General features: G+C 42.6%; 1 protein-coding gene across 5 annotated transcripts in view; it reads left to right on the top strand.

Moving 5' to 3' along the window:
- The window catches only part of LOC115165932 (protein 4.1), a 97,193-nt gene that overhangs the window by 40,138 nt on the left and 37,251 nt on the right, over nt 1-19,804 (top strand). For all 5 annotated transcript variants that reach the window (XM_029719459.1, XM_029719456.1, XM_029719455.1 and 2 more), the window contains one exon: nt 8,401-8,505. In XM_029719459.1, the coding sequence (XP_029575319.1) occupies nt 8,401-8,505 (105 nt within the window). The remainder of the gene's footprint in view (nt 1-8,400; nt 8,506-19,804) is intronic.

Here is a 19,804-nt window from a genome sequence, read left to right as displayed (position 1 = left end):
CAAAATCCCGATGTGGCCCTCGAGCCAAAAAGTTTGCCCACCCCTGCTCTACTCAGTACTTTGTTGAAGCACCTTTGGCAGTGATTACATCCTCTAGTCATCTTGGGTATGACACTACAAGCTTGGCACACCTGTATTTGGGAAGTTTCTCCCATTCTTCTCTACAGATCCTCTCAAGTTCTGTCAGGTTGGATGGGGAGCGTTGCTGCACAGCTAATTTCAGGTCTCTCCAGAGATGGTCGATCGGGTTCTCTCTCTACTCTCTGCACCGTTCATCTTTCCCTCGATGCTGACTAGTCTCCCAATCCCTGCCACTGAAAAACATCCCCACAGCATGATGCTGCCACCACCATGCTTCACCGTAGGAATGGTGCCAGGGTTCCTCCAGACGTGACGCTTGGCATTCAGGCCAAATAGTTCAATCTTGGTTTCATCAGACCAGAGAATCTTGTTTCTCTGTATTGTTGCTTCATTCCTTCCTTGCTTTCAACAGTGAAATGAAATAAGTTTCATTGTCCTTATGTTCATCATTCCAATGTCATCCTTGTATAATATAGGACTAGAATTAGATTAAGAAGGCTTTCATTTCTCATCACGAAGATTGAATGTTTATGGGTCTGAATAAATAACTGCTATAGCCTACCACCATCGCGTGTTCGCTCTTCTTTCAAGCTACCTGTGAGTTCAATTGGCTACTGTATTTAACATTCGGCATAAAGGAGCTTGCATCCCTCTTCGAATAGTCAATTGGTATAAGAAATGCAAAAAAATTATATCCAACAAGCTATTCTAGTCTAGATTTTCCTGCATGGGACTCCAAGATCTAAGGAGCATTTTTTAAGGAGAGAGGCCAGCGGGGGAAGGTGGTGACCACAGACCGCTGCCTGCAACATCCTCCAGCATGACCGGTTTGGCGGTGGGTCAGTCATGGTGTGGGGTGGCATTTCTTTGGGGGGCCGCACAGCCCTCCATGTGCTCGCCAGAGGTAGCCTGACTGCCATTAGGTACCGAGATGAGATCCTCAGACCCCTTGTGAGACCATATGCTGGTGCGGTTGGCCCTGGGTTCCTCCTAATGCAAGACAATGCTAGACCTCATGTGGCTGGAGTGTGTCAGCAGTTCCTGCAAGAGGAAGGCATTGATGCTATGGACTGGCCCGCCCGTTCCCCAGACCTGAATCCAATTGAGCACATCTGGGACATCATGTCTCGCTCCATCCACCAATGCCACGTTGCACCACAGACTGTCCAGGAGTTGGCGGATGCTTTAGTCCAGGTCTGGGAGGAGATCCCTCAGGAGACCATCCGCCACCTCATCAGGAGCATGCCCAGGCGTTGTAGGGAGGTCATACAGGCACGTGGAGGCCACACACACTACTGAGCCTCATTTTGACTTATTTTAAGGACATTACATCAAAGTTGGATCAGCCTGTAGTGTGGTTTTCCACTTTAATTTTGAGTGTGACTCCAAATCCAGACCTCCATGGGTTGATACATTGGATTTCCATTGATTATTTTTGTGTGATTTTGTTGTCAGCACATTCAACTATGTAAAGAAAAAAGTATTTAATAAGATTATTTCTTTCATTCAGATCTAGGATGTGTTGTTTAAGTGTTCCCTTTATTTTTTTGAGCAGTGTATGTTGGGGGATGTACTAGAGGTTTCCCATATCCACCCCTAACCTCCCCCCTCTCTCATCTTCTGCAGTGACATCAAAAGCATTCAGTTAAAGGATAGGAAATCTATACAGTTGACGTTTTAGTAGTTTTGTACGACCAAGGAGAAAATAGATTGGGAGATTGAAAGAGGCAGGAGAAGAGAGAGAGTTAGAGAGAGAGAGTGTGTGTGTGTGTGTGTGTGTGTGTGTGTGTGTGTGTGTGTGTGTGTGTGTGTGTGTGTGTGTGTGTGTGTGTGTGTGTGTGTGTGTGTGTGTGTGTGTGTGTGTGTGTGAAGTTGCACAGGGAGGGTTTGGTGTGGGTGAAGCATACGAATATTGCACAAATCTCCAGGCACATTAATGTACACTCTTAGAAAAAAGGTGCTATCTAGAACCAAAAAGGCTTCTTTGGCTGTCCCCATAGGAGAACCCTTTAAACAACCCTTTTTGGTTCCAGGTAGAACTCTTTGGGTTCCATGCAGAAACCTCATGGAACCCAAAAGGTTCTACCTGGAACCAAAAAGGGTTCTCCTATAGGGACATCCTCAAAACTCGTTTGGAAACCTTTTTCTAAGAGTGTAATGATGTACAATGAAGAACTGTGCCTTAACGGTATACACCAACAAGCAATCCACACCACTTTGTTATTGATCTTTGGTGCTTAACATTGCTGATATTGATTAAGTACAGTGCATTTACCTTGTTTAATCTCTAACCTCAAGCCATACAATTGATACAATAATTATTAGACCGGCCTGCCTGTCTTTTCTCATTCCAACCAGTATCTCTTCTTAACAGACACAGACCACACATCATAGACAGATGAAGCAACTGTTGATCAGGCCAGTTCAAATAATTGGGTCATTCCACAAATAGAGTGCCTTTTGCGTTCCTTTGATATTTTAGAAATTGTTCACCAATATTAGATTTTAAAAGCCTGTTATATTAAATGAACTGCACTTTAATATGAACCATAAGTAAAATTAAATAAATCAGATTTTTAATATGAATTAACACTTTCTAATGTGCCAAAAATGTGCATTTTGATATGTCACTCGTCATGTTTTTCCGACTTCTAGGATTTAAACCCACTTTACACCAACATTTCTCCAAGTTTTCACCATCATTAACCAAGTTTCCATCCAACCATTTCATGCGGCTGAATTACCTGACGCATAAAACCGACTGGGCTGATGGAAACAGGAAATGTCGGTGCAATTTCCTAAATGCCAACAGACAATTTGTTAGTTCACATGGTGAGATCTTTTTGTGTCGGTAAAATGTATTATTTGAGAAATGGTGGTGGAAACGCCATTATGCGCAATTATTGGTAGAATAATCATCAGCAAATATTGGTAGAATAATCATCAGCAAATATTGGTAGAATAATCATCATATCGAAGTAAACTTGGAGTCACGAGATGATACTGTATGATGTGTTGTCCTCCCACCACGACTTGGGAAAGCATGCAGTTTATTAGGCTACAGATGAAATAAGATATAATTAACTTCACAGGGTGGTGAAAGTGCATTGGGATGAGATTGATGCTCCTATCCAATAAATATTGAGGGTCTTATTCAGGTGACATGATAATTGATACTCAGCTGCCGTTTGACAAGTAAAAATGATCTCACTCTTATCCATAATAATCTCATCATATAGGTTAGCCTACCCGCACTGTAGCCTATCTGCAAGCTGTGGGCCAGAACTTAGGTGCGAAGACCAGAGCTGGCACATTTGCTATTTAACTAGTGACGGGGGGAAAAATCGATACAGTTATATATCACAATAATAATATTATTATTTTTGCGCTAGTTGGCTGTACAAAACTCCTGTATTTTATCTTCATAGCTTTTTTCCCATCTTCTTTTTAAATAGGGAGCCAATTTGTTTTCAGCACTTTTATTTACCATGTTAAAATGAGAGTTAAGTTCAGGTTATACTGTTGACCATAAACTAGTTTTGTCATGGCTCTCTCTTGTCCCTCTGCAACAGACATATGGTGAGTAATATGTTTGGAACATCGAATCGCAATTAAATCACAGTATCGAATCGCAATACATATAGAATCTTGAGAATCGTGATTATCGCAATACATACCATATCGGCACCAAAGTATCGTGATAATATCATATCGGGAGGTCTCTGGCAATTCTCAGCCCTATATTTAACGCACCATTTTTTGTTACAAAACCATCAGTAAAGTTGAAAATGCTATGGAAACACATTCAACTTTAGATTTTTATTCTGTACATGAAAACTTAAGGGAAAAGTGCCTTTTATGTGGACTACATCATCACGCACTGTTTGATGAAAACACAATTGGTGGGAAAATGTACATATTATCTTTATCAGGATTTTTGAAGATGATTATTTATTTCATGCGATTAGTGATTAATTTACGTCTCTGCCTCATGTTAAGGTCAACCCTGTTATGTGAAACGAACTCTCGTTTTAATATGTTGAAACTATTCCTTTTTAAATACACTGCTCAAAAAAATAAAGGGAACACTTAAACAACACATTGTAACTCCAAGTCAATCACACTTCTGTGAAATCAAACTGTCCACTTAGGAAGCAACACTGATTGACAATAAATTTCACATGCTGTTGTGCAAATGGGATAGACAACAGGTGGAAATTATAGGCAATTAGCAAGACAACCCCAATAAAGGAGTGGTTCTGCAGGTGGTGACCACAGACCACTTCTCAGTTCCTATGCTTCCTGGCTGATGTTTTGGTCACTTTTGAATGCTGGCGGTGATTTCACTCTAGTGGTAGCATGAGACGGAGTCTACAACCCACACAAGTGGCTCAGGTAGTGCAGCTCATCCAGGATGGCACATCAATGCGAGCTGTGGCAAGAAGGTTTGCTGTGTCTGTCAGCGTAGTGTCCAGAGCATGGAGGCGCTACCAGGAGACAGGCCGGTACATCAGGAGACGTGGAGGAGGCCGTAGGAGGGCAACAACCCAGCAGCAGGACCGCTACCTCCGTCTTTGTGCAAGGAGGAGCAGGAGAAGCACTGCCAGAGCCCTGCAAAATGACCTCCAGCAGGCCACAAATGTGCATGTGTCTGCTCAAACGGTCAGAAACAGACTCCATGAGGGTGGTATGAGGGCCCGACGTCCACAGGTGGGGGTTGTGCTTACAGCCCAACACCGTGCAGGACGTTTGGCATTTGCCAGAGAACACCAAGATTGGCAAATTCGCCACTGGCGCCCTGTGTTCTTCACAGATGAAAGCAGGTTCACACTGAGCACCTGTGACAGACGTGACAGAGTCTGGAGACGCCGTGGAGAACGTTCTGCTGCCTGCAACATGCTCCAGCATGACCGGTTTGGCGGTGGGTCAGTCATGGTGTGGGGTGGCATTTCTTTGGGGGGCCGCACAGCCCTCCATGTGCTCGCCAGAGGTAGCCTGACTGCCATTAGGTACCGAGATGAGATCCTCACACCCCTTGTGAGACCATATGCTGGTGCGGTTGGCCCTGGGTTCCTCCTAATGCAAGACAATGCTAAACCTCATGTTGCTGGAGTGTGTCAGGAGTTCCTGCAAGAGGAAGGCATTGATGCTATGGACTGGCCCGCCCGTTCCCCAGAACTGAATCCAATTGAGCACATCTGGGACATCATGTCTCGCTCCATCCACCAATGCCACGTTGCACCACAGACTGTCCAGGAGTTGGCGGATGCTTTAGTCCAGGTCTGGGAGGAGATCCCTTAGGAGACCATCCGCCACCTCATCAGGAGCATGCCCAGGCGTTGTAGGGAGGTCATACAGGCACGTGGAAGCCACACACACTACTGAGCCTCATTTTGACTTGTTTTAAGGACATTACATCAAAGTTGGATCAGCCTGTAGTGTGGTTTTCCACTTTAATTTTGAGTGTGACTCCAAATCCAGACCTCCATGGGTTGATAAATTGGATTTCCATTGATTATTTTTGTGTGATTTTGTTGTCAGCACATTCAACTATGTAAAGAAAAAAGTATTTAATACGATTATTTAATTAATTCAGATCTAGGATGTGTTATTTTAGTGTTCCCTTTATTTTTTTGAGCAGTGTATTTTTTTCAAAAGAAACATTGAGTGTAAAGGCAGATGAACTGGTTCTATTCTTTGGACATTTTCTGGGGTTTTGTGGTGGAACACTGAGCGTGTCGAGCATAACACACCAACCCCGTTACCTAAAGATACAGTAGATAGGCAAGATTTTTTTTTACATTTACATTTTTTTGTAAAGCTTGCATTCTTTTGCACACAACGAGCTTCCATTCCCCCTGTCACAACGGGATTCATGGCTGATTTAAGATGAAAACATCAACCCTGTTACGGTCAACTCTGTTACTTTCATTGGCACCTACTTGGCATTTACTATAGTAATTGAGATGGGATAACATGTTTCCTATGAAGTTGTACATGTGCTCTTTATGACAGAATCTTAAAATTAGGTGAAATAATTGTATTAATTTGTTAAACCCAAATGACAGTCCCCAAAAGGCACAATACTCGTGGACCAATGCAGGTACAGTAGGAAGGCTATGATACCTTGGGCCGTTGTTATAAGGGGGGTGTAGCTGGTGCATGAAGTCAGGCGCAGGAGAGCAGAATGAGTGAGCAGCGTACTTTACTCAAAATAAAGGCACAATGTAACAATACACTTGACCAACAAAAAACGGTAATCAATTACACACGGGGGAAAACAGCACCCGTCGAAAACCAGCCAAAACGTACCGAATGAACATAGAAACAATCACGCACAAAGACATGGGGGAAACAGAGGGTTAAATACATGAACATGGAATTGGGGAATGAAACCAGGTGTGTAGAAAACAAAGACAAAACAAATGGAAAATGAAAGGTGGATCGGCGATGGCTAGAAGACCGGTGACGTCGACCGCCGAACGCCGCCCGAACAAGGAGAGGGGCCGACTTCGGTGGAAGTCGTGACAGTCGTAGCCAATCAAAACTGCTTACCATCACCACACACTACTCCTTTTGCTCTCGAAGAATACAAGAAAAAAACATTTTTTATTATAGTCATTTAATTAATAAGACAATAAAATGTGAAAAAATATATGCTTAGCTGGATATTAATTTCCCACCGGATTTCTTGAATGAATGAATGTTTATAAAAGAGAAGGAGTTTTGCCTAAACTTGAAAAGGCCTGTTTTTAATATTCTATTCTACACTGTTGTCCAGTATAGCCTTTCTTTCTTGATCAATCTTATCACTACTTAACTCAACACTCTCTCTGAGACTAGCTGTTAGCCCATACCCAGGTACTGCCTCCCTTCATTGTGTTTGCATGGACCATGCAGTCTCTAAAATGGATTTCCAGGATTACGCCAAATGGCTTCTAATGCAATCAGCCCATAGAACTAGTGTGGCAGAAATGTGATTGGAGGCAATTGGGACGGGAGCGAAATCTCATCAACAGCTTAGTTGCAATGCTTGGGGGGACCACCTAAAATGTGTGTTGCAATTTAATTTAGTTAAAAAATCCAATACGCTCCAAAATTTCTCAGCAGCCACTACGTTAATCGCTCCCTCACTCGCTCGTGGTTGCTGTATTTCGCCAGACTGGTACCACAGCATTTCTTTGATTAAAGGCCAGGTTATGTTTAATTTTTCATTAATATTTCATTTATGTTTCATTAATAATTTTGCAAGGTAATGGCTACTGTACCAGTTTTCTTTAAAGGAGTGTAACAAAGCCATGTGCCCCACCATTCACAAGACAGAACACAGACAAAAAGAAAAGGAACCTATTACTTCTGTTTCCATGGTAACAGCTGCTTGGTTGCACTGTCGCCATAGGAGCCAGGTTTCCCGGGAGACGAGCATGGTGTGTGTGTGTGTTTGTGTGTGTGTGTGTATGTGTAGACAGCATCTGCCAAGGCTGCTTCTGAAACACTGAAACATGCAGTGTGTCGGCTCTAAGCCCTGAAGGGGTGAAAACTAGGTGTGGCCCTATGAAATACTAGCGGTTCCTTCCTTTTGTAGCCATTGCCTAGCCTTTCCTATCCCTCAGGGCTGAGGAGGTACTGGACCATGAAAATGTCTGTCATCCAACAGAAGGGCTGGATTTTCATGCTGATGGTATTTTCATAGTGTGATGAAAGAGATTTTTCATGTAGTCAGTTAATCAAATAGATATAAATACAGTATATATATATATATATATTATTTAACCAGGCAAGTTAGTTAAGAACAAATTCTTATTTACAATGACGGCCTACTCCAGCCAAACCCTAACAATGCTAGGCCAATTGTGCGCCGCCCTATGGGACTCCCAATCACGGCCGGTTGTGATACAGCCTGGAATCGAACCAGGGTCTGTAGTGACACCTCAAGCATTGAGATGCAGTGCCTTAGATCGCTGCGCCAATCGGGAGCCATGATAATAATTCCATGATGCGTTTCCTAAACCACCGGACAAAAAAGTTTTTTTTAATTCATAAATAGCTCCTGTATTTAAAGATGCACTGTTACTGTATCTGTATCGAAAATTGGCTATGCAGTATTTTGGCAGTGTGATTCATTCTGATAGGGTAGAAGAGATATCCAGCATATGTACAAGGTTATGATGATATCACTTGACTCACTGGTAACTTTCTGAATATGACAAATCCCCACAACACCAAACCATTCCTGTGTGTGTGTGTGTGTGTGTGTGTGGGGGGGGGGGGGGGTTGTGCACATGTGTGCGTTTTTATAATCATGTGTGTTTTTGACAGAAATTTGCCAGGGGGCAGTCCGTGCTGGACATGGTGTGTGGCCATCTGAACCTGCTGGAGAGGGACTACTTTGGCCTGACGTTCTATGACACAGACAACACTAAGGTCAGAATCTTCGTTCTTACTCCCACCTAGAACCCTCCCCCTCACTCCCACCTTCTGGCACATATAGTGCCTTTAGAAAGTATTCACACCCCTTGACTTTTTCCACATTTTGTCATGTTTACAAATTAATAAAAAATGAAAAGCTGAAATGCCTTGAGTCATTAAGTATTCAACCCCTTTGTTATGGCAAACCTAAATAAGTAGTAAAAATGTGCTTAACAAGTCATATAAGTTGCATGGACTCATTCTGTGTGTAAGAATAGTGTTTAACATGATTTTTGAATGACTACCTCAGTCGAGCAGGGAATTTCAAACACAGATTCAACCACAAAGACCAGGGAGGTTTTGCAATACCTCGTTACGAAGGGCAGCTATTGGTAGATGGGTAACAAAATAAAAAGCAGACATTGAATATCCCTTTGATGTAACGGTTGTCCAAAGGAGTAGACCAAGGTGCAGCGTGGTAAGTGTTCATCTTGATATTTATTTTTACTCAGAACACTTAATCAAAATAATAAACAATGGTAAACGACCGTCACGTCTTGCAGGCTTTACCGAGCAGTACAACAATAAGATCCCACAACTCAAGGAGGGAAAAAGGGCTGCCTAAGTATGGTTCCCAATCAGAGACAATGATAGGCAGCTGCCTCTGATTGGAAACCATACCTGGCCAAAACATAGAAATATAAAACATAGAATGCCCACCCCACACCCTGACCTAACAAAAAAGAGAAATAAACCGTCTCTCTCAGGTCAGGGCGTGACATTTGAACATGGTGAAGTTATTAATTACACTTTGGATGGTGTACTGTATCAACCATGTTTAAAAAATATTTTTTTATTATTTTTATTTAACTAGGCAAGTCAGTTAAGAACAAATTCTTATTTAGAATGACGACCTTTAACAAACCTTTTTTTTATTGTTTTACTTACGTATTGTATATTGTTTTTGTTGTTGTGTGGTTTTCATATAAGGCCTTGGTCTTCCAACCACACCTGCACACCTTTTTTATTTTATTACATTTGTGTTGTTGTCTATCACTTGTTTTCTTTGGTGTAAATACATTTAACTTAAGTAAATACACACAGTCACTATAAAGATACAGGCATCCTTCCTAACTCAGTTGCCAGAGAGGAAGGAAACTGCTCAGGGTTTTCACCATGAGGCCAATGGTGACTTTAAAACCGTTATAGAGTTTAATGGCTGTGATAGGAGAAAACTGAGGATGGATCAACAACATTGTAGGTACTCCACAATATTAACCTAATTGACAGAGTGAAAATAAGGAAGCCAGTACAATATAAAAATATTCCAGAACATGCATCCTGTTTACAATAAGGCACTAAAGTAAAACTGCAAATCATTTGGCAAAGAAAGTAACTTTATGTCCTGAATACAAAGTGTTATGTTTGGTGCAAATCCAACACAACACGTCACTGAACACCACTCTTCATATTTCCAAGCATGGTGGTGGCTGCATCATGTTATGGGTTTGCTTGTCATCAGCAAGGACTAGAGAGTTTTTTTTTATGATAAAAATAATCGGAATAGAGCTAAGCACAAGCAAAATCCTAGAGGAAAACCTGGTTCAGTCTGCCTTCCAACAGACACTGGGAGACAAATTCACCTTTCAGCAGGACAATAACCTAAAAGACTAGGCCAAATATACACTGGAGTTGCTTACCAAGACAACAATGAATGTTCATGACTAGTTACAGTTTTGAATTAAATCGGCTTCTAACCCCCCCCCCCCTTTTAAAGGATTTAGATGCACTATTGTAAAGTGTTTGTTCTACTGGATATTATAGGTGAATGCACCAATTTGTAAGTCGCTCTGGATAAGAGCGTCTGCTAAATGACTTAAATGTAATGTAAATGTAAAATCTATGGAAAGACTTGAAAATGACTGTCTAGCAATGATCAACAACCAACTTGACAAAGCTTAAAGAATTTTTTAAATAATAATGTGCAAATATTGCACAATCCAGGTGTGCAAAGCTCTTACAGACTTACCCAGAAAGATACACAGCTGTAATCACTGCCAGCAATGATTGTAACATGCAATGACTCAGGGGGTTGAATACTAATAAAGATAAAAGTGACATTTTAGAACTTAAAACATTTCAGTGTTGACGTGTGTTGATGTGGTATGCTCGACACTCTCAGTTTCCCACCACAAAACACCAGAAAATGGCCTAAAAGTGTAAAACCAACTCACCTGTTTTTACACTATGATTTGACTCTTAGATGTTCAATGTTTCTTTTGAAAAAAAAATCTTAAAAGAATAGTTTTACCATGTTAAAATGAGAGTTCAGTTCATGTTACACTGTTGACCTTAAACTTGAGTGACAAAAGTAAATGAATTACTAATGACATTACTTAAGTACATATCTTCAGAAATTACTTTCCCAAAGCAGATACATAACTAGGGCTTTACAATGATGGATAAAAACATGGGAAAATCTTGGGGTTAAGTGGGTTAAAATCTTGCCTGGCTACCCATCCACATTGCTCTGGCCAAACACCATGCCCACTTATGTTTCTTCTCCAAGTCTGTGTTTTCTTTCCTCCCTGACTCTTTGAGTATGCGAACACATTCTGACCTCTCTGATTGGTCTCAGAAACTGATGGGTTGGGCCAGAAACGGCCTTCATGAACCAAGAATCACGTTATTTTGACATCAGCACAAATTACTTCTTGGATGGCATGTTCAGACTGATGTATGGAGCAATCGACAGAGCAGCAGAATTTGATTCATGATGAGTCGTCAGGGAAGTTAATATTCTAGAAGAACAAACATGACGTGGGACATGCCAAAATGGCGATTTTCAGAGAAAACAAACAACTTTAAAATGAATACACAGCAATTTGAATTTTGAAAGATTAGTCGTTGATTTTGGATTTTTAGCTGATCCCGAAGACTTCCAGTCATTGTCTCGTGAAACTACATTTGACTTCCTTCATACTAGACGCAGAGACATAAAAATGGTACCCTTCATTGCCAAAATCTCGAACTATCCCTTTAACATGGTTTAGTTTAGTTAGAGCAGCGTTTCCCAAACTCTGTCCTGGGGACTTTTTGTTTTTTGCCTTTGCACTACACAGCGGATTTAAATAATAAACTCATCATCAAACTTGTATTATTTAAATCCGCTGTGTAGTGCTAAGGCAAAAAAATGAAATATGTACCCCTTGGAGTCCACAGGACTGAAATTGGGAAACACTGAGTTAGAGCATAGATGTACAGTGTGTGATCCAACTGTTACATTTAGTGTTTTAATACAATTAACACACATAATGTCTGAGGGCACTCTATTCGTGGAACAACCCATGTGCAGGTAACATTGTCCTTAAAAATCAGATAATGTATTAACCTTTTACTGCAGTGGGCTAAATCAGGGTCACACAGAGTGTTTCTTGGTAGTCTTAAACAAATCTACTTTGAAACAAAATTATAGACCTCACACACATGGTTATGGGCTTAAAAAAGGAAGACACCTGTAAGATGTCAGATATAGAGTTGAAATGTATTACATTTTTAGTTTGCATCCCAATATTACACTTTATGTACATCACAGAAGACTGAAATATAACAAAACCGTTTAACATAGAAACAACAGATTTCCGGCGTAAAAAGAGAAGAAACGTTTATTAATTATGAAAACTATTTATAACATTCCACCCATGAGGCCACTAGGTTATTTGACTGCAGGAAAGGGCTATGCAGTGGTTGCCTGTCCTCACAGTGGACCAGTAAGGGTGAGAGAAGGAAAGAGACCATTGCCCTTTGAAATGTGATTAGAAGTGATTGCCCTTTTAAAGGTGGCGCATGGGGTCCACAGTGTATAGAGAAAGTATCTCTCAGAAGACTCCCGTGACATTAAGCTAAGCGGACAGGGCTTAACTGGCATTTATATTCCTGTGCCCTGAGAATATTAAAGAGACAATCCAGGATTGGTACATACATTTTTGGACTTTGATTCTTGAGCCATTGATTGTTGAAGAATATCACTTTTAAATGCTTCATGAGCTTAGTTCAACTGTCCTTCCCCATCAGAACCCAAAATACACTACATGACCAAAACTATGTGGGCACATGCTCATCGAACATCTCATTCCAAAATCATGATAATTAATATGGAGTTGGTCCTCCCTTTGCTGCTATAACAGCCTCCACTCCTGGAAGGCTTTCCACTAGAAGTTGGAACATTTCTGCGGGGACTTGCTTCCATTCAGCCACGAGCGTTAGTGAGGTCGGGCACTGATGTTGGGCGATTAGGCCTAGCTCGTAGTTGGCATTCCAATTCATCCCAAAGGTGTTCGATGGGGTTGAGGTCAGGGCTCTGTGCAGGCCAGTTAAGTTCTTCCACTCCGATCTCGACAAACCATTTCTGTATGGACCTCGCTTTGCGCACGGGGGCATTGTCATGCTGAAACAGGAAAGGGCCTTCCCCAAACTATTGCCACAAAGTTGGAAGCACAGAATCGTCTAGAATGTCATTGTATGCTGTAGCGTTAAGATTTCCCTTCACTGGAACTAAAGGTCCTAGCTGTTTATTCCTCCTCTACCAAACTTTACAGTTGGTACTATGCATTCGGGTAAGTAGTGTTTTCATGGCATCCACCAAACCCAGATTTGTCCGTCGGACTGCCAGATGGTGGAGCGTGATTTATTAGTCCAGAGAATGCGTTTCCACTGATCCAGAGTCCAAAGGCGGCGAGCTTTACATCACTCCAGCCGACGCTTGGCATTGCGTATGGTGATCATAGGCTTGTGTGCAGCTGCTCGGCCATGGAAATACATTTCATGAAGCTCCCGACAAACAGTTCTTGTGCTGACGTTTGGTAGTGAGTGTTGCAACCGAGGACAGACGATTTTTACGCGCTACTCGCTTCAGCACTTGGCAGTCCCGTTCTGTGAGCTTGTGTGACCACTCCGCGGCTGAGCTGTTGTTGCTCCTAGACGTTTCCACTTCACAATAACAGCACTTCCAGTTGACCGGGGCAGCGCTAGCAGGGCAGAAATTTGACAAACTGACTTGTAGGAAGGTGACATCCTATGACGGTGCTACGTTGAAAGTCACTGAGCTCTTCAGTAAGGCTAATCTACTGTCAATGTTTGTCTATGGAGATTGCATGCTTGTGTGCTTGATTTTACAAACCTGTCAGCGACTGGTGTGGCTGAATAGCAGAATCCACTAATTTGAAGGGGTGTCCACATACTTTTGTAGATATCGTGTTTCAGCTTGTTTTACTCCATCGTTTGAAAACAATTCAATTGTAAAAAAAAATCTAATTAAAAATAAACGCGGTATAGCTTCAAAACACGGTTAAAACTATAATTTTGATCTCATGGATGGTCAGTTCTCGCATCCATAGCTCGATCAATGAATTGGAGAGTGGTAACATTTCTCCAGCCCCATCCCTCAGCTGTTTACCAAAGCATGGGAATTTGTTGGCTATGCTGACGTTGACTCCCTGCCAAAGCACGTATGGCGTTGTACTGAGATGAAATGGTCAAATGCCAACCCTTCTACCTCCCGAGGGAGTTTTCAGCTGTTATCGTGACTCTTGCATAAATTCAACCTCAGGGCAAGAAAAATAACAAACTGTATGAGGCTATAAACAAGCAGGAAAACTTACATCCGGAAGCTGCTTTTCTGGTTGCTGGCGATTTAAATTCTGCGTCATTAAGACACACGATGCCCAACTTCCATCAACACATCTCCTTCGCCACAAGGGGTGATAAAGTCCTAGACCACTGTTATTCAACCCACAAGCAAGCATACAAGGCCCTTCCTCGTCCGCCATTTGGCAAATCAGATCATAACTCCGTACTCCTGCTTCCAGAAGATCAATCAAGAAGTACCTGTGACTCTCCGTTGAGAAATTATCAGCAGAATCAGAGATTATGTTATAGGACTGCTTTAGTAGCGCTGATTGGAATATGTTTTGAGACGCCGCTGATAACATCGACGAGCTAACCACCTCCGTCACCGGCTTCATTAGGAAATGCTTTGGCGAAGTCAAGGTTTGCTGCTTTCCCCCATCAAAAGGACTGGATTAACACAGAGGTTGGCTCTAAACTAAGAGACAGGGCTACCACAGACAGGGCTATCGCAGACAACCCTGAGGCTACGGCTGAGGACAGGAACAAGTGCTATGACCTCCGCAGAGTCATCAAATGAGCAAAAGGACAATATACTGTGGCAATAAGGTAGAATCATATTACAGAGGCTCCGCCGCAAGGGCTACAGTCCATTACAGATTACAAATGAAGACTCAGCTGTCCAACGATTTCCCTCAACGTCAGTAAGACCAAGTAGCTGATCGTGGACTGCAGGAAACAGGGCGAAGATGCCTTCATCCACATCGGCGGGGCTGCAGTGGAGCGGGTCGAGAGCATCAAGTTCCTCAGTGTCTAAATCACTAATACTTAAAATTGTCCACACACGCACACAGTCGTGAACAAGGAGCGACAGCACCTCTTTCCCCTCTTGCCGACTCTTTTCTTTGTATATATCAATGATGTCGCTCTTGCTGCTGGTTATTCTCTGATCCACCTCTACGCAGACGACACCATTCTGTGTACATCTGGCCCGTCTTTGGACACTGTGTTAACAAACCTCCAAACGAGCTTCAATGCATACAACACTCCTTCCGCGGCCTCCAACTGCTTTTAAATGCAAGTAAAACTAAATGCATGCTCTTCAACCGATTGTTGCCCGCACCCACACGCCCGGCTAGCATCACTACTACTGGACGGTTCTGACTTAGAATATGTGGACAACTACAAATACCTGTCACGCCTGCTCCAGCTCTTCCCCCCTGGCACTCGAGGGCGCCAGGTTGCCCTGCATTACGCACTCCTGCCACCATCATTTACGCACACCTGCCTTCCCTCGTCACGCGCTTCAGCGATATTGGACTCACCTGGAATCACTCAATCACCTGTTTATTACCTCCCCTATATTTGTCAGTTCCCCAGCTCTGTTCCCCGCTGCTGCATTGTTTGTCATATGCCAGTGTTACCAGTGTGCTGACGCTGTTCCTGTCTTGTTCTATATCTGTTCCAGATTAAATGTTTGACTCCCCGTACCTGCTTCTCATCTCCAGCGTCATTCCTTACAATACCTAGGTGTCTGGTTAGACTGTAAACTCTCCTTCCAGACTCACATTAAGCATCTCCAATCCAAAATTAAATCTAGAATCGGCTTCCTATTTTACAACAAAGCCTCCTTCACTCATGCTGCCAAACATATCCTCGTAAAACTGACTATCCTACCGATCCTTGACTCCGGCGATGTCATTTACAAAATAGCCTCCAACGCTCTACTCAGTAAACTGGATGTAGTCTATCACAGTGCCATCTGTTTTGTCACCAATGCCCCATATACTACCCACCACTGCGACCTGTATGCTCTCGTTGGCTGGCCCTCACTACATATTTGTCGCCAAACCCACTGGCTCCAGGTCATCTATACGTCTTTGCTGGGTAAAGCCCCGCCTTATCTCAGCTCACTGATCACCATAGCAACACCCACCAGTAGTAGGCGCTCCAGCAGGTATATTTCACTGGTCACCCCCAAAGCCAACCCTTCCTTTGGTCGCCTTTCTTTCCAGTTCTCTGCTGCCAATGACTGGAACAAATTGCAAAAATCACTGAAGCTGGAGTCTCATATCTCCCTCTCTAACTTTAAGCACCAGCTGTCAGAGCAGCTTATCGATCACTGTACCAGTACACAGCCAATCTGTAAATAGCACACCCAACTACCTCATCCCCATATTGTTATTTATCCTCTTGCTCTTTTGCACCCCAGTAGCTCTACTTGCACATCATCATCTGCACATCTATCACTCCAGTGTTAATGCTAAATTGTAATTATTTCGCCTCTATGGCCTATTTATTGCCTTACCTCCCTACTCTTCTACATTTGCACACACTGTACATATATTTTTCTATTGTGTTATTGACTGTATATTTGTTTATGTGTAACTCTGTGTTGTTGCTTTTGATGCACTGCTTTGCTTTATCTTGGCCAGGTCGCAGTTGTAAATGAGGACTTGTTCTCAACTGTCCCACCTAGTTAAATAAAGGTGAAATAAAAAATGTAATAGAAAAAAAGTACTATAGCTGTACCAGTGAGAGCATGTTGACTGGCTGCATCACTGCTCGGTATGGCAATAGCACCACCCTCGGTCGCATGGCACTACAGACGGGGGTGTGGACAGCCCAGTACATCACTGGGGCCGAGCTCCCTGCCATCCAGGACCTCTATATCAGGCGGTGTACCAGTACATCACACTGCACAATGCACTATCCCATCTGGACAAGAAGAATACCTATAATAGAATGCTGTTCATTGACTACTGCTCAGCATTCAACCACATAGTACCCTCCAAGCTCATCATTAAGTTTGAGGCCCTGGGTCTCAACCCCGCCCGGTGCAATTGGGTCCTGGACTTTCTGACGGGCCGCCCCCAGGTGGTGAAGGTAGGAAACAACATCTCCACTTCGCTGACCCTCAACACTGGGGCCCCACAAGGGTGCGTGCTCACCCCCCTCCTGTACTCCCTCTTCACCCATGACTGCGTGGCCATGCATGCCTCCAACTCAATCATCAAGTTTGCAGACGACACAACAGTAGTGAGCTTGATTACCAACAACGGCGAGACAGCCTACAGGGAGGAGGTGAGGGCACTCGGAGTGTGGTGTCAGGAAAACAACCTCTAACTCAACATCAACAAAACAAAGGAGATGGTTGTGGAGTTCAGGAAACAGCAGAGGGAGCACCCCCCTATCCACATCGAAGGGACAGCAGTGGAGAAGGTGGAAAGTTTTAAGTTTCTCTGCTTACACGTCACGGACAAACTGAAATGGTCCACCCACACAGACAGTGTGGTGAAGAAGGTGCAACAGCGCCTCTTCAACCTCAGGAGGCTGAAGAAATTTGGCTTGTCACCTAAAACCCTTACAAACGTTTACAGCTGCACAATTGAGTGCATCCTGTCGGGCTTTATCACCGCCTGGTACGGCAACTACACCGCCCTCAACCGCAAGGCTCTCCAGAGGGTGGTGCGGTCTGCACAACGCATCACCAGGGGCAAACTACCTACTACAGCACTCAATGTCACAGGAAGGCCAAAAAGATCATCAAGGACAACAACCACCCGAGCCACTGCCTGTTCACCCCGCTACCATCCAGAAGGCGAGGTCAGTACAGGTGCTTCAAAGCTGGAACCGAGAGACTGAAAAACAGCTTCTATCTCAAGGCCATCAGACTGTTAAATAGCCATCACTAACACAGAGAGGCTGCTGCCTACATACAGACTCAAATCATTGGCCACTTTAATAAATGTATCACTAGTCACTTTAAATAATGCCACGTTAATAATGTTTACATATCTTACATTACTCATTTCATATGTATATACTGAATTTTATACCATCTATTGCATCTTGCCTATGCCGCTCAGTCATCACTCATCCATATATTTATATCTTATTCCATCCCTTTAGATTTGTGTGTATTAGGTACAGTAGTTGTTGTGGAATTGTTAGATTACTTGTTAGATATTACTGCACTGTCGGAACTAGAAGCACAAGCATTTCGCTACACTCACATTAACATCTGCTAACGGCAGGTAGACTAGTGGTTAGAGCGTTGGGCCAGTAACTGAAAGGTTGGTGGATCAAATCCCTGATCTGACAATGTAAAAATCTGTTGTTCTGCCCCTGAAAAAGGCAGTTAACCCACTGTTCCAAGGCTGTCATTGGAAATAAGAATTTGTTCTTAACTGACTTGCCTGGTTAAATAAAAACAATAACCATGTGTATGTAGCCAATAAAAGTTGATTGGATTTGATTTGACACTGCATCATTTGCTCAGTCACACATAATATGCATGTACATTTATACTGACTCTACACACACGCACACCCACTCATATACGTTACTGCTACACTGTTTATCATATATCCTGATGTCTAGTCACCTTACCCCTATACATATCTACCTCTATCACTCCAGTATCTAACTCTATCACTCTAGAGAGATCCTTGATGAAAACCTACTCCAGAACGCTCAGGACCTCAGACTGGGGCGAAGGTTCACCTTTCAACAGGACAACAACCCTAAGCACACAGCCAAGAGAACGCAGGAGTGGCTTCAGTACAAGTCTCTGAATGTCCTTGAGTGGCCCAGACTTGAACCCGATCTAACATCTCTGGAGAGACCTGAAAATAGCTGTGCAGACGATCCCCATCCAACCTGACAGTTTGAGATGATCTGCAGAGAAGAATTGGAGGAACTCCCCCAATACAGGTGTGCCAAGCTTGTAGCGTCATACCTAAGAAGACTCAAGGCTGTAATCGCTGCCAAATGTGCATCCACAAAGTACTGAGTAAAGGGTCTGAATACTTACGTAAATGTATTATTTCCGGGGTTTTTTTTATACATTTGCAAAAATGTATAAAAACCTGTTTTTGCTTTGTCATTGTGGGGTATTGTGTGTAGATACTGTAGATGAAGTGAAAAATATACACTACCGTTCAAAAGTTTGGGGTCACTTAGAAATGGCCTTGTTTTTGAAAGAAAGGCACATTTTTTGTCCGTTAAAATAAAATAAAATTGATCAGAAATACAGTGTAGGAATTGTTAATGTAGTAAATGACTATTGTAGCTGGAAACGGCTGATTTTTTTATGGAATATCTATATAAGCGTGCAGAGGCCCATTATCAGCAACCATCACTCCTGTGTTCCAATGGCACGTTGTGTTAGTGAATCCAAGTTTATCATTTTAAAAGGCTAATTGATCATTAGAAAACACTTTTCCATTTATGTTAGCACAGCTGAAAACTGTTGTACTGATTAAAGAAGCAATAAAACTGGCCTTCTTTAGACTATTTGAGTATCTGGAGCATTTATTGAAGCTGCCATTTGAGGTCTGGTGAGGCGCTTTTGTTTCATTGCTTTTCTTTAAAAAGTGATCCCAAACTTTTGAACGGTAGTGTATTTAATCAATTTTAGAATAAGGCTGTAACGTAACAAAATGTGGAAAAAATGAAGGGGTCTGAATACTTCCCGAATGCACTATATGTTATCCAACTGTTAAATTAAGTGTTTTATCAAAATGTACACACATAATTTCACAAGGACGTAAAGGCACTATTTTTATGGAATGACCCAGTTAGCTGTTGTTGACTGTCTTAGGTTGCAGCAGTAAGCTAGTTTATTTTTTTTATTTTTTTTATTTCACCTTTATTTAACCAGGTAGGCCAGTTGAGAACAAGTTCT

The sequence above is a fragment of the Salmo trutta genome, chromosome 28 (assembly GCF_901001165.1).
Source record: "Salmo trutta chromosome 28, fSalTru1.1, whole genome shotgun sequence".
Lineage (NCBI taxonomy): Eukaryota > Metazoa > Chordata > Actinopteri > Salmoniformes > Salmonidae > Salmo > Salmo trutta.
The sequence above is the reverse complement of the archived record's forward strand: the minus strand, read 5'-3'. Positions and strand labels throughout refer to the sequence as shown.